Source organism: Branchiostoma belcheri, unplaced genomic scaffold (genome assembly GCF_001625305.1).
Source record: "Branchiostoma belcheri isolate BF01 breed outbred unplaced genomic scaffold, Haploidv18h27 scaffold39, whole genome shotgun sequence".
Lineage (NCBI taxonomy): Eukaryota > Metazoa > Chordata > Leptocardii > Amphioxiformes > Branchiostomatidae > Branchiostoma > Branchiostoma belcheri.
In genome coordinates, this window is record NW_017804009.1 from 909,967 (window position 1) to 923,068 (window position 13,102).

Here is a 13,102-nt window from a genome sequence, read left to right on the forward strand (position 1 = left end):
GCGTGACGTCACGGAAAAGCGGTGGATTGCTCATTCCTTGACAAAAGACTGGAGTTGTACAGTCGTAAATTTGGGTGAGTCCAATTTGTTGTATTGGAAATTACAGTTTAAACTTGCTGCATGGCGATTTCTACCAACACAGATGAACTTTCAAGATAACTTTCTTCTTACTTTTACAACTCCCCAAAGGGCCTCTATGACACTACATTCATACATAGTGATCGCTGCATATTTTGCTTCAGTGTACATTTATTTCTTCACGCGAAGTTTGCCAACAGACAAGTTACAAGGACAGTGTTGAATTCTTGGTGATAATTGCCAATGATATACCCTGTAACAAGGATGTTGAATATGTGACCCAAAGCGCGATCATTTTGAATTTCTGCCAACCATGCCATCCCAGTCTTAGTAATAATAATACAATAAATACAACTACATGCATGCTTCTGTACATTCCTTTTCAACAAGTAAATGATCTCTATTAGTTCGAACAAGTCTCGTAACTTTTTTTCTTCCGTGTTATAAGTGTTCAGAATCTAGACTTTTCAATGAGATGTAGACATCAAATTTACATGTACATGTACATTGTACACCCCCATCCCCACATATGGTGTTACAAGCAGCACGATTACACCTAATTTTTCTGCTTTTGCCAGTCTTTTTATCATCGTTGGTCGCTGCCTTAGCTTAGGTAGCCAAGCCATGCAATTTCGTTGGACAACTCAAAACGTGAACAGAAATTTGTAAAGTAAAACATGGCCGTAGAAAGAGTGGACTTAAATAAAGTACATTTCACAATCCAACAACCATTGAAATAATCTGAGTTAGCCAGAAGTGCTACACAAGTTACCCCCAGCATTGAGTGCATCCGAAAAGGAACAAACGTATTTCATTTTTCTATGCCATTTTTTCTTTTATATCTCGGCTAGTTTACTCAGTAGTTTAGGTATGTGTCCATGTGCGAACACTAGTATTATCCTCTATTGCCAGCCTTCCATTTCAAAATCTTCAGTACGAATTACTTGCCAGTAAGCACATTCAAACTAGTAGTATGTACGACTTCAAAATTTGCATAATAGGAAATCTGTTTAACATCTTTTGATACCCACCCCCTCTCGATCTAAACACAGAACTTCTTAAGTAAGAATTCTTCATGTTGTCGTCTTAAGTCAATCTGAAACACAGGCTATTTCTTTACTCTCTCCACAAGCTTCTTTCTTGATATTTCTTGAGACAGAACATCTTTTTAATCTATTCCTTGGACAGCTGTATAAAGAATACCACAATGACTTTACGAACCAAACACAGACCTCGTGGTTGTAAAATGACATAAACAACACCACAGCGTACATTTTAACATTGTTCTGCTTCAAATAAACAGAAAAAACAAAAGAACTAAAGCTACCTACATATACTCGACATTCATCCGGTCTTAATCTATCGTATATGCTTTCTTGAGTTGGTGAATACGACGCCAAAACTTTTTACACAAATAAGTTTTGTATAAATCTTGAACCAAGTAAGAAAGAAGTAAGGATAATTCTGACCCCAACTAAGTATGATCAAATTCTGCTGGTGTGGGTACTAGATGCATTACAAATCAGAATGGTGAAGCATATTAGTCCAGACTTTCGAGAATCTTTGTCTTGGGTGTTTGGCAGGTATGTTTCTGTTTAAAATTATAGTGTTACATATTCAAAAGAGTCAAATTTGACCACCCGAGTTCACCATTTTTACAGACATTAAAGTCTTGCTGCACCCGAGTTCACCATTTTTACAGACATTAAAGTCTTGCTGCAGCTGCAGGAAGATACTGAAATTGTCACAGTGTGCGCTCTAAAAAATCAGGAACATCATTTTTTTTTACAACGGTATACAGGAAGAAAACGACAGGAAATAGCAGACAATGAGAGCTTAGATAGTAACATCAACCATCCAAGTTGATCCTGCAGTGTGGAAATGATCTGCTAGGGGTCACTGCTACAAGAGAGGAAGGGAGACAGTTTTTCCCCTCCATGCACTATTGCTAGGTTGATGGCATCCCTACAGTTGTTGAGCTGCATTGGCTTGACCCTCTTCCCCACCCTCAGCTTTTCATGGCGTACAGTCGCGTCCATGCTTTTGCTGTAAGGAAGAAGAAGACCAGCATTTACATTGTAGTCACGACTCACTACCAAACAGCATACGTTTTTCAGGAGCTTACAACCTACATGTACTCAACCCATTATGAAGCAAGTTTAAACTGTAATTTCCAACACAACAAATTGGACTCACCCAAATTTTTGACTGTACAACTCCAGTCTTTGTCATGGAATGAACAATCCACTGCTTTCGTGACGTCACGCAGGTAACACACGTGACTCCATGAGCAGTGGGTCATAGGTTGCAGAAAGTCTGTGGCGCCCCCCGTCTCTGTTGAGGGATGGTTGTAATGCCCTGATGTAGATGGCCTCTTGTGCAAAGAAGACGGGGGGCGCCACAGACTTTCTGCAACCTATGATCCATTGTTCATTCCTTGACAAAGACTGGAGTTGTACAGTCAAAAATTTGGGTGAGTCCAATTTCTTGTGTTGGAAATTACAGTTTAAACTTGCTTCATAATGATGTCTACCAACACAGATGAACTTTCAAGATAGTACTCCACCCATGTACTCCAGTTGTACGTACCTGTCTCTATTGCATGGGACTCGTTCACCTTCCACTGCTCTGCGACGTCATTGGCTAGTGGGTCGTCCGGGTTGGGCGCGCTCAGTAAGGCCTGGATGGACAGGAGCACTGTGCGGATTTGCAACGCTGGACTCCACTTGTCTGCGAGGATGGACAGAGAAACACATGGGTACAGCTAGGGCAGTGTACTGCATACCGATACTGTACCGAAAAAATTGATCAGGTACAGGCCCAAAATACTTAATCCCTCAGTACCTGTAACTAAACCCGTGTACCTGTACCCATACATGTACCTAAAATTTGCTTAGGTAAACAGCTCTAGATATAGAGGACAAAAAATGGAACTTTTCGAAATACTGTTTCACTGCACTGTGGAGGTAACTTGGAAGGTGCAGATTACATTCCAAATTACCTGCACCAGGCAAGTTTTAATTGCATTGCAGCTTCTTTGCATTTCAGTGCATAAAGAAAAAATTGAACTGTTTTCAAAAAATGTTGCTAGGAGTGTGATGAGCATCATGTTTAGTTTTACTAAGTTCTTTGTTGTCTTCAATGATGCTACTTTTTTTAAGCAAGTTTGTGACTTCACAGGAGCAGTAGTGAATCGCTCATTCCTTGACGAAGACTGGAATTGTACAGTCGAAAATTTGGGTAAGCCCAATTTCTTGTGTTGGAAATTACAGCGTAAATTTGCTTCAGAGCCCTTCCAGGGTTCTATCCAGTACCCATTTTCCCGTCATTTGCAGGAACTTTGTGGTATGTGATGGAAAAACCAATCCATCAACCTTGATGGACAAAAATCTTGGGTAAAAATATAAAAACCTAAAAGGACTACCATCAACCACTCTCAACCCCATGATTTGCCTCTCAATATGTGTGAAATTGCGTTTTTAAAGGCTTCAGAATCCAAACTTTGCTGCCCTAGACTGCGAGCACTCTCCCCCCAGGTCCTATCATGAACCTGGGCTGATGACAAAAAAATTCGAGCTGGCTAGAGCCCTGATTCCTCTTTCCTTGTTTGTAACTTACCTTTTAGGATGTCTAGACAGATTCTGCCCAGCTTGTCTATGTTGGGGTGGTAGATCTTGGTCATAAAGCGCACTTTGGGCGGGGCCATGGGGTAGTCTTCTGGCAAGAACAACTCCAGCTTGAACGTGCCTCCTTCAAACGGCGACTGGGGAAGAGAAATAAACAATTTAGAGTCCATTCCGCGTCACCGAGTGGGTTTTTTCTCCATGTTTCTAATACGTTTGAATTATTTAGAAGAAAAGAATACCCCAGTAACAAAAGTTCTAAATTTTTCAAAAATTTGAAAATGAAAATTTAAATATATTTGAATTCATTTACATATTTCTGAAACATTTTGAATGTGACTGTACAAAGATCTCTTTCTTTAGAATAAATTTGAACTACCCATGTGTTTCTTTCACAATTCGAAATATTTAGAACTATTTCAAACAAATAACCAAATGGTAGATGTGGGTAATTGCCCCCATAAAAGTAGGTGCTAATCCTACTCTTCTGTCTTCCTCTGTATATTTTTAGATTTCACTGCTGGACACTGGTGGCTCTTTTGTTGTAAGGCATCAATGCCTGACACCCAGGCAGTCTACCCTGTACTCCACAGGGATGTGTGAATTACTTCCTTCCCATCCCACTGACCTATTTACAAAATGTTAGAAATAATTCGAAATAATGGTAAAAAATGGTAGAGTGCTGTTAGAAATATTTAGAAACTATTGGAAATGTCATAATCCACATCAGGAATATTTCAAACGTTTTAGAAAACAAGGGAATTATTAAATTAGAATATTGACAAGATGTTCAAAATATTTCCAAATTATGAAATTTCTTAGACAAACAATTACAAAGAATTCAAAACATTTCTAAATAATGACAATAACAACCCTCTCGGTGACGCGGAATTGACTCTATATGTCCTGATAATAATAAGGTTGATGACCAACAACATTTTATTATAAATTGTCCAGTATCTGCTTGCTCAACGGAATTTGTTGAATTTCATGCTATAGTCAGTATAGATACATGTAAATTCAATAATAGCCCTTACTGTGTACAAATAGATAGAAATATCAAAGAATGTTCAGACCTTACAACAAATAGTATAAAAAAGTTGATTTATCTATTGTCTTGCATAGGGGTGGGTACCGGTTCAGTCGGACCGGTTTGGACCGGAACAACATTCAAGAACCGAGTCCAAAAAACCGAAACGTGAAAACCGGATGACCGGACCTGATGTTACATTTCTGTAATTTGTACACACAACACACACATCTTTAGATAATCTGGCCATGGCAGGTAAAAAAGATAACCCTGAATCATACTAGATCAGCCTAAATCCAAGTTTATGCGTTCAAAAACAAGAAAAAAAATGTTTCCCGGTATTAATCTCTTGAAACGCGGCGCTGAATATTGACTCAAAAAACATTTCGTGCACGGCGAGCCCTCCCCCATTGTTCAGACTGTGACGCAATCCCGCTTCACGTGTCGGCATTTTGCATCTCTGATTGGTTGTTGCGCCCGCTGCTGGCAGCGTAGCGGCAGACTTGAGCGAGCCGACGCGCGTGTAAACAACTTTTCTTTGTTCGATATCGGCGCTAAAATTCTATTTTCCACAACCACACATCGATATTCTAGTGAAGAAATGCATAGTTTCAAGAATCTTTGGGGAAAAGATATGCTTCTATGCGGATTTTTAGCGTTTTCGACATGATTTTGTCGTCACTTAACCCAGAAGTGTGGACCGCGGCGTGGCTAAATTTAGCGTATTTTACCCTGCATTTTACCAATCAAAACAATAAACAACCCCTGCTAAGAGAACCCTGTAACATTTTAGATCGCAGCAATTAAGTATTTGATCAAATTATTTGTTGATGTGCTGGCATTTCAGCCGTATTATTCATCGGGAAAAGCGGCCTCATGCACGGCCGTGTCGTGTACACCAAGAAATTGTGTCTCGCTTGCCAAAATATGATATACTAATACTATACTACTGTACAATAATCAGGTCCGGTTTCAGGTCCGGACCTGGACCTGATCCTCTGAACCTGATCCGGACCTGGACCTGAATTTTCTATACCGGTACCCACCCCTAGTCTTGCAGGTACATGTATTTGTAGACTGTAAATTTTGTTGTACCCACATATCAGTCAAAAGTTCTTTCTTTCACTTGTATATAGTACATGTACATAGGGCAGTGCCCATCTCTGGTAGTTGAGTGCTAAGCAGAGAAAGCAGTGAATACCATTTTAAGTGTCTTGTAAAAGTTGTATAGTGTACAACTACTATATGAAATATCCGTTTACTATTATATGAAGTAACTTAAGTTGTGTCTCTAAAATTTAACCATGTTTGAAACAGTCAACTTTTTAACCAGTTAACAGTGTTCAAATGTCTCTTCTGTGCTTTCCTTTTCAAGATTTATCTCTGTATAACAAGGTAATATTCCTCATAAGCAGGCTAACAGGGAAAGCTGTGTTTGCGTTTTACAATGATACTGTTTTAAACTTACCTCAGACGGGCCCATGACATCAACGTGGAAATAGCGAGCATTCTGTTCGTCTGGAACGGCGTTGATTCCCGGCACGGGCTCGTTCGTCAGCCGCTGGGTCTCCTGAACAGTAAAAAAAAAACAGTAAGAGGATCATCATGGGGAAATACTGTATGCTGCTTTGATTATTTCATACAGTAGAATGTGATTGGTTCACACTGTTCAGATTTCTTGCACCCGATAGTATGCAGGGCTCGAAATACTGGGTGCATGTGCACCTCAGTGCACCCAATTTTATTCTGTGGGTGCACCCAAATATAATTTTTGTAGGTATTTTTGTACATATTAAATGTATCATAGTATGCAGGATATTCATAGCATCTGAGTGTCAGAAAAAATTAAAATCTTTGTTGTAGTACTTGAGTTTTTGAAGTTTGCTCCCATTTCAGATTCAAGCTCAGAAGAGGAGCAGTAATGATCTGTAATTAGAGTCAATTCCGCGTCACCGAGTGGGTTGTTATTGTCATTATTTAGAAATGTTTTGAATTCTTTGTAATTGTTTGTCTAAGAAATTTCATTATTTGGAAATATTTTGAACATCTTGTCAATATTCCAAATAATTCCCTGGTTTTCTAAAACGTTTGAAATATTCCTGATGTGGATTATGACATTTCCAATAGTTTCTAAATATTTCTAACAGCACTCTACCATTTTTTACCATTATTTCGAATTATTTCTAACATTTTGTAAATAGGTCAGTGGGATGGGAAGGAAGTAATTCACACATCCCTGTGAAGTACAGGGTAGACTGCCTGGGTGTCAGGCATTGATGCCTTACAACAAAAGAGCCACCAGTGTCCAACAGTGAAATCTAAAAATATACAGAAGAATACAGAAGAGTAGGATTAGCACCTACTTTTATGGGGGCAATTACCCACATCTACCATTTTTCATTTGTTTGAAATAGTTCTAAATATTTCGAATAGTGAAAGAAACAAATGGGTAGTTTAAATTTATTCTAAATAAAGAGATCTTTGTACAGTCACTTTCAAAATGTTTCAGAAATATATAAATGAATTCAAATATATTCAAATTTTCATTTTCAAATTTTTGAAAAATTTAGAACTTTTGTTACTAGTGTATTCTTTTCTTCTAAATAATTCAAACGTATTAGAAACATGGAGAAAAAACCCACTCGGTGACGCGGAATCGACTCTACATGTAGGTTTTGTTTTATATGGTGACACCCCCCCCCCCAAAAAAAAAATTTTGTGCACCTAAGTTTTTAGGTTGGGTGCACCAGTGCATCTATTTCCAAAAATGATCAAAAATGAATTTTGAGCCCTGGTATGTACATGTAGTAACCATGACTGGAAAGGATAGCATTAATTATGTAACAGCAGTTAGTAGAATTATGTAACACTAACAGTAGTTGTTAGAGTTATGGGTTCTTTGACCATACAGACTTGCATGCATTAGATTTAGAATGTGAATATCCTAATGGCATATGGACTGCAAAGCTAGACAGTTATAATATATTGTTTTCTTTCTTGCTCTTTGCTCATTATACTTCCGCTCTGTTTTTCTACGTAGAAAAAAAATTCCTGCAATGTCCTTCAAATCAAGATTTGATACAATGATCTGTCTAACTCTTCATAGTGGTGTACCTAGATTTTTGCTTGTAAATTGTATCTCAAATTTTGCAGTGAGTGATTCCATAGTATTGCCACAACTGTAATACATCATATATGTTCCTTGGCTGATACAACGTATCCCAATAAAAATTATAATACTGAGTGGTTTTATAATTTTTTAGATGTACGAATGTAGCGTTAGTATACTACAGTCCTGTGGTATAAATCAATAATAATGATATCTGGAATTGGTAACTGGCATAACCACCCCTCGGCATAACACACCAGTGAATTTATCAGTCCAGTAAATACTGTGAATCCAGATTTTTTCTCAGCACTTTTAGATTCGCGGTTTCTGCGATCACTTTTGTACCGTTAAGTCATCATTACCGTGAACAAATAATTCACCGACTTTCTTACTGTTGCACATGCCACCACCCCAAACGTATAGTTTCGTGAACATGTCCATTTTTCTCAGACCGCAAGCTTTTGCTACCACAGGGCTCGAAATTCATTTTTTTGAATAGGTGCACCTAAAAAATTGGGTGCACAAAAAATTTTTTGGGTGCACCATATAAAATAGAATAACTAGAATGTCAGCAATTTCATTTCTAAAGAAAAGTTCTGCAACAATAATTTTATTATTTTTCTGACACAGGGATGTTAAGAATATGCTGTATACTACTAACTGTTATACATTTAACATCTTTACATAACGTTACCTATCGTACATAACACCTATGAAAATATTTGGGTGCACTAAGGTTCACATGCACCCAGTATTTCGAGCCCTGATACCGTGACTGTTAAGTGATTTCCGGTACTCAGTAACTTGAAGCCTTGCCAGCTGTGGTTTCCTTGATTAATAAAACATTGAGAATTCATGATTAACTAATTGGCATTGACAAAAGCAGGTGGTGCCTAACTAGCCATAACCACTAGGGAACAGGTACATTCAGGTATAGTCCTCCTAAGTAACTACATACATATAGAATACAACACGGGGTATTGATAATTCCGTATCGCCAGAGGTACCAGCCCGACCGTGCGTTGGATCGCCCGAAGTCTGGAGGGAGATCTGATCCACGGGAGGGCTGGGACCGAGGGTGATGCGGAATACACCGTGTTGTATTTCATTTATGTCATACCCACCCAAGAGAACACATTTTTCAATGCAAAATGAGCGAAAATTTGGTGTCCCTAAACCTAAAAATTCGAACATCCATCGGCCAAGCACCAATTGATTAAATTGGTGTCGCCTTACATGTACATGAAATTTTAGCCCATGTTCATATTTGTACTTTTAAGCATCCTTTTTTTGGTGAGCACAATGTCATCTAAATTTGCCATTTGCTTTTCATGCCAGTGGGCAGTGGCACAAAAATGAGTTGGACAGCAGAAAACTAGCCTGGGTAAAGAAAATAAGCGGTGCAACACTGGTGAGATTATTCTGGTGCACATAATTTGAATCTTTCTTGCACCTTTATGGACATGCAGAGTCTAAGCCCAAATCTATACACAGATTTTCGCGACAGTGGCGATTAGTGATGCATACCGGTTCACTGGACTTGGATCCGGACTTGTAAGAATGTTTAGGTTCAAGTCAAAAAAAACCTTAAAGTCAAGAACCGAGTCTGGACTTATTACCATAAAGGACCATTTCACAATCACACACCATTTTTCTTTCCAAACCACCTAAAACTTTCCGTAGATTGCAAAATCTTTGCTGCAAAACAAAGAAAACATTGCCATCGGGCATCGTCAAGTACCGGCCTCCATGTAATATGGCCAAAGTTTCACCCAGACAACATTGCAAGGTTGCCAACATGTAATTTTGTATATGCCATGGGTTTAGGTCCGGACTTACAAGTCTAAACCTCTGGACTTGAATCCGGACCTGAACCTAAAATTGGGTTTAGGTATGCAGCACTAGTGGCGATACTTCCCGCTGATGGGACGTCTTTATACACACGGCCCGGAAGTCTCCAAGAAACATTTACAACTTGTCAAGTTTGTCGACCCCTCCTGCTACGGCTGTTGTTTTCCCGTGTACTTCTGTATGTAAGGCACAGGTCGCAGACTTTCCTAATCTGATCTGAGGAAGTTTGCGGATGTTACCCTAAAACTTTATAGGGCTTATATTAGACGCAAGAATAGCAACAGGTAGCATCACAGTAATATAATTTCTACCCGTAGCTTGATTGTTCGCGGCCTGTACAATAAGCTATATGGTAAACTCATTGTCACTACAACACAATATTGCCGTATCCCTTGGAGCCTCCCGTAGACAGAAAAAGCAGTATGTACAGTTTAGTTACATCAATAGCCCAAAGTAATGTCCAAACAGAGCGCCAAACAACAAATATGGCTACTATTCTTGGCGAAATACGGAAATTTGCATATAACCCCTGACCTAGATTCGTCCCGCTGTCGGGGGCTCTTTATAAGCAGTTTAAAGCTATCGGAGACTCCCGTTGAGCTGTTAAGCGACTACTCTGGCGCTGTTGCGAGATTTTCTTCCACTGTCTGGGAAAAGACCATAAAATTCCTTTCTACTACTCTACACAGAGAAAAAAGCTAACTCTGCTGTCGGCAGTCCCGACATCTGCAGTTCCGCTGTTGCGAAAAACTGTGTTTAATTGGGCATAAGTCTTTACATAATTTGCAGTACCAAAATTTGGACTAAAAATGGACATGTTTGCGGAACCTTTATGTTTGGGTGGTGGGAAAAAAGATAAACCCTAGTACCTATCGACTCTAATTTTTTCAGGACTGAAACAGGAAACACATTTTTTTCCCTAGACCTTACCCCTTTATTTGGCATGAAATTTATGACCAGTCATTAGAAACATTTTAATAATAACTTACTTGAGTGCACTTTCACTGAAATCAAGCACATGTTAATGATACTCATGGGGGCATGCAAAAATTATGTTAATATGGAAACATCTAATTCTTGTCGTGATGTTCTACTTTCAGATAATATAATGTTATTCACATGATCACACAAAGGTATTATTTTTATGTTACATAATACAGTAATTTATATGAATTCTGTACAATATTAATTTAGCTTAATGTCAAAGATGCTTTGAGGTTTCAATCTTGAAGCTTTGCATTAAAAAATCACAAATTATGGATGTGGAAGGATATGTCTTCTGCAAGCAAAAATATTTTTGGGAAACACAATTTTGGGGGATGACTTGGTCGGTGACTAGACCACTTCCTCTGATTCCGACATTTACTGGAGTCTTCAGCAGTTAAACAATGACAAAACTGTAGCAAAGAAGCGATAAATTTGCCGGAATTTTGGATAAAGATGACAAACTTTGTCACCGATATCAAAGATGGGAGGAGAGTCAGAAAACATGTCGTTTGTTTCCACACTTTTCTTTCTTCCTCCGGGCGATTTTTTTTGCGGGCGTTTTCCTCAGAAAAAATACGCTTTGTCATGTACCAAGACTTGCGGCTTCCGTGTTATGCATAATACATTGTCAACCCGAGACCCCGGTATCTAAAAACACGTCGCATATTTCAGTTCTCCACGAGAGGGTTTTAAAAGAACGGCAACAAACAATACATAAGACAAAGTATTTTGCAACTCGCTGAAAATATTCAAGGGGTCGCCATTTTGGACGGGCCGTTTGGGCCTACATCCCACCTGAGCTAGGTCTGGATGTCACGTGCGGAAAACGGCGATTTAAGCCAGTTTTACGGTAATTTAAGACGTCTTAGAAAGCTAATGTTTACCTTGATGATTCTCCTTGGCAGGCTGGACATCATGGTATGAGTGTAGAGGTCTGAGAAGCCGCTGAAATCAGGGGAAAACCTCCGCAAGTTTGCAGGCTTCGCACTCCGGAAATCGCGTACAGGCTGGCAACGCGCAGGCGCGTGTGTCCAGGGAATGCTGGGTATGTGTGAAACGCCCCCTGGCGAAATATTAGAAATCACACCTCAGAAATCGCGCTTTGCCGATTTGATTATATGGATGACATCCACGCGCGCATGAATTTTCGGCCGTTTCCAAAAAAAAGTTTTCAACCATACTGTAAATTGTACAAAACAGTCGCAAAATGACCAAATAGATAAGTTGCAAATATATATATATATATATATATATATATTAGAAAACGATACTAATGTTGTAGAATGCCAAAATCAAACGAAAAACACGAAAATGTAAAGAAATGAATTTGAAGAATATAATATATTCGCCATACCATACTCTGTGTTATTTATTCAACCTTCATAACCACGTAGATTTCATAATGACAACAAGTTTTTTTTTGCAAAACTTTTTTTTTTTATTCGCACGCGCGCATCAATTTTGGGATTCATAGAGGATGTCATCCATATAATGAAATCAACATATATCACTACCCACTCATTTTATTGTACCATGTAACGTTATATATGCTGGACTGGAGATACTTCACAGTTTCTTCAATGGAAGAAATAAAGTACGACGTCGTACTAAAAGATTGGGGAAACGGGACCACTGTTGCCTATTAAAGTTTCAATATAACTAAAAACTGTTGCGTGTCAAAGCAACCACCCATCATCATGATCATGTAATGAAAGTCATTCGCCAACCTAGACAAAAAAACACAACTCATATAATAATCGTAATACTACTAATCCTACTTTCATAGACGATGGTCGGGCAACACTGTGCAAGAGGCCTTTGAAAGGTCAAAATCTTAATCGCCTTGGAAATATGGCATGTATAAACGTTGATCATATACAAGAATCAAGATGACAGAGAAACTTTAAGTTTCCTTGCAAGTGCTTGTACTATAAGAAGAAAACAAATACATCAACACAACCGTCAAATAAATGCGTGACATCTACTTTTAACAGTATGAAAATCACTGCGATTCATGAAAGTGTATCAGGGGTGCCAAAATATACAGTGAAATTTTACGGAACACAGTGCAATTTTACGGAACACTATACAATCTTATTAGTATACAGTGCAATTTTACGGAATACAGTGCAATCGTATCAGTATACAGTGCAATTTTACGGAATACAGTATACAGTGCAATTTTACTAGTACAATTGCACTGCCACTTTTACGATTGTACAGTATTCCGTAAAATTGTACTGTAAACTAATACTGATACGATTGTACAGTATTCCGTAAAATTGTACTGTAAACTAATACTGATACGATTGTACAGTATTCCGTAAAATTGTACTGTAAACTAATACTGATACGATTGTACAGTATTCCGTAAAATTGTACTGTAAACTAATACTGATACGATTGTACAGTATTCCGTAAAAT

At 38.5% G+C, this 13,102-nt stretch overlaps 1 protein-coding gene across 1 annotated transcript; it reads right to left on the minus strand.

Moving 5' to 3' along the window:
• Positions 1–1,762: 1,762 nt before the first annotated feature.
• Positions 1,763–11,712, minus strand: LOC109476771 (ubiquitin-conjugating enzyme E2 N). Its single transcript, XM_019777791.1, has 5 exons — positions 11,563–11,712; positions 6,200–6,301; positions 3,697–3,841; positions 2,668–2,808; positions 1,763–2,124 (listed from the first exon to the last, which is right to left on the minus strand). Exons 1-5 carry the CDS (start codon positions 11,593–11,595, stop codon positions 2,087–2,089), a joined length of 459 nt encoding a protein of 152 aa, XP_019633350.1. The 5' UTR covers positions 11,596–11,712; the 3' UTR covers positions 1,763–2,086.
• Positions 11,713–13,102: the final 1,390 nt, after the last annotated feature.

Coding starts and splice junctions, on each gene's coding strand:
- LOC109476771 (XM_019777791.1), bottom strand. CDS start 11,595: ATGATGTCCAGCCTGCCAAGGAGAATCATCAAG. Junction 3,842..6,199: donor ATGTCATGGGCCCGTCTGAG/GTAAGTTTAAAA, acceptor TCTCTTCCCCAG/TCGCCGTTTGAAGGAGGCAC. Junction 2,809..3,696: donor CTGTCTAGACATCCTAAAAG/GTAAGTTACAAA, acceptor CCATCCTCGCAG/ACAAGTGGAGTCCAGCGTTG.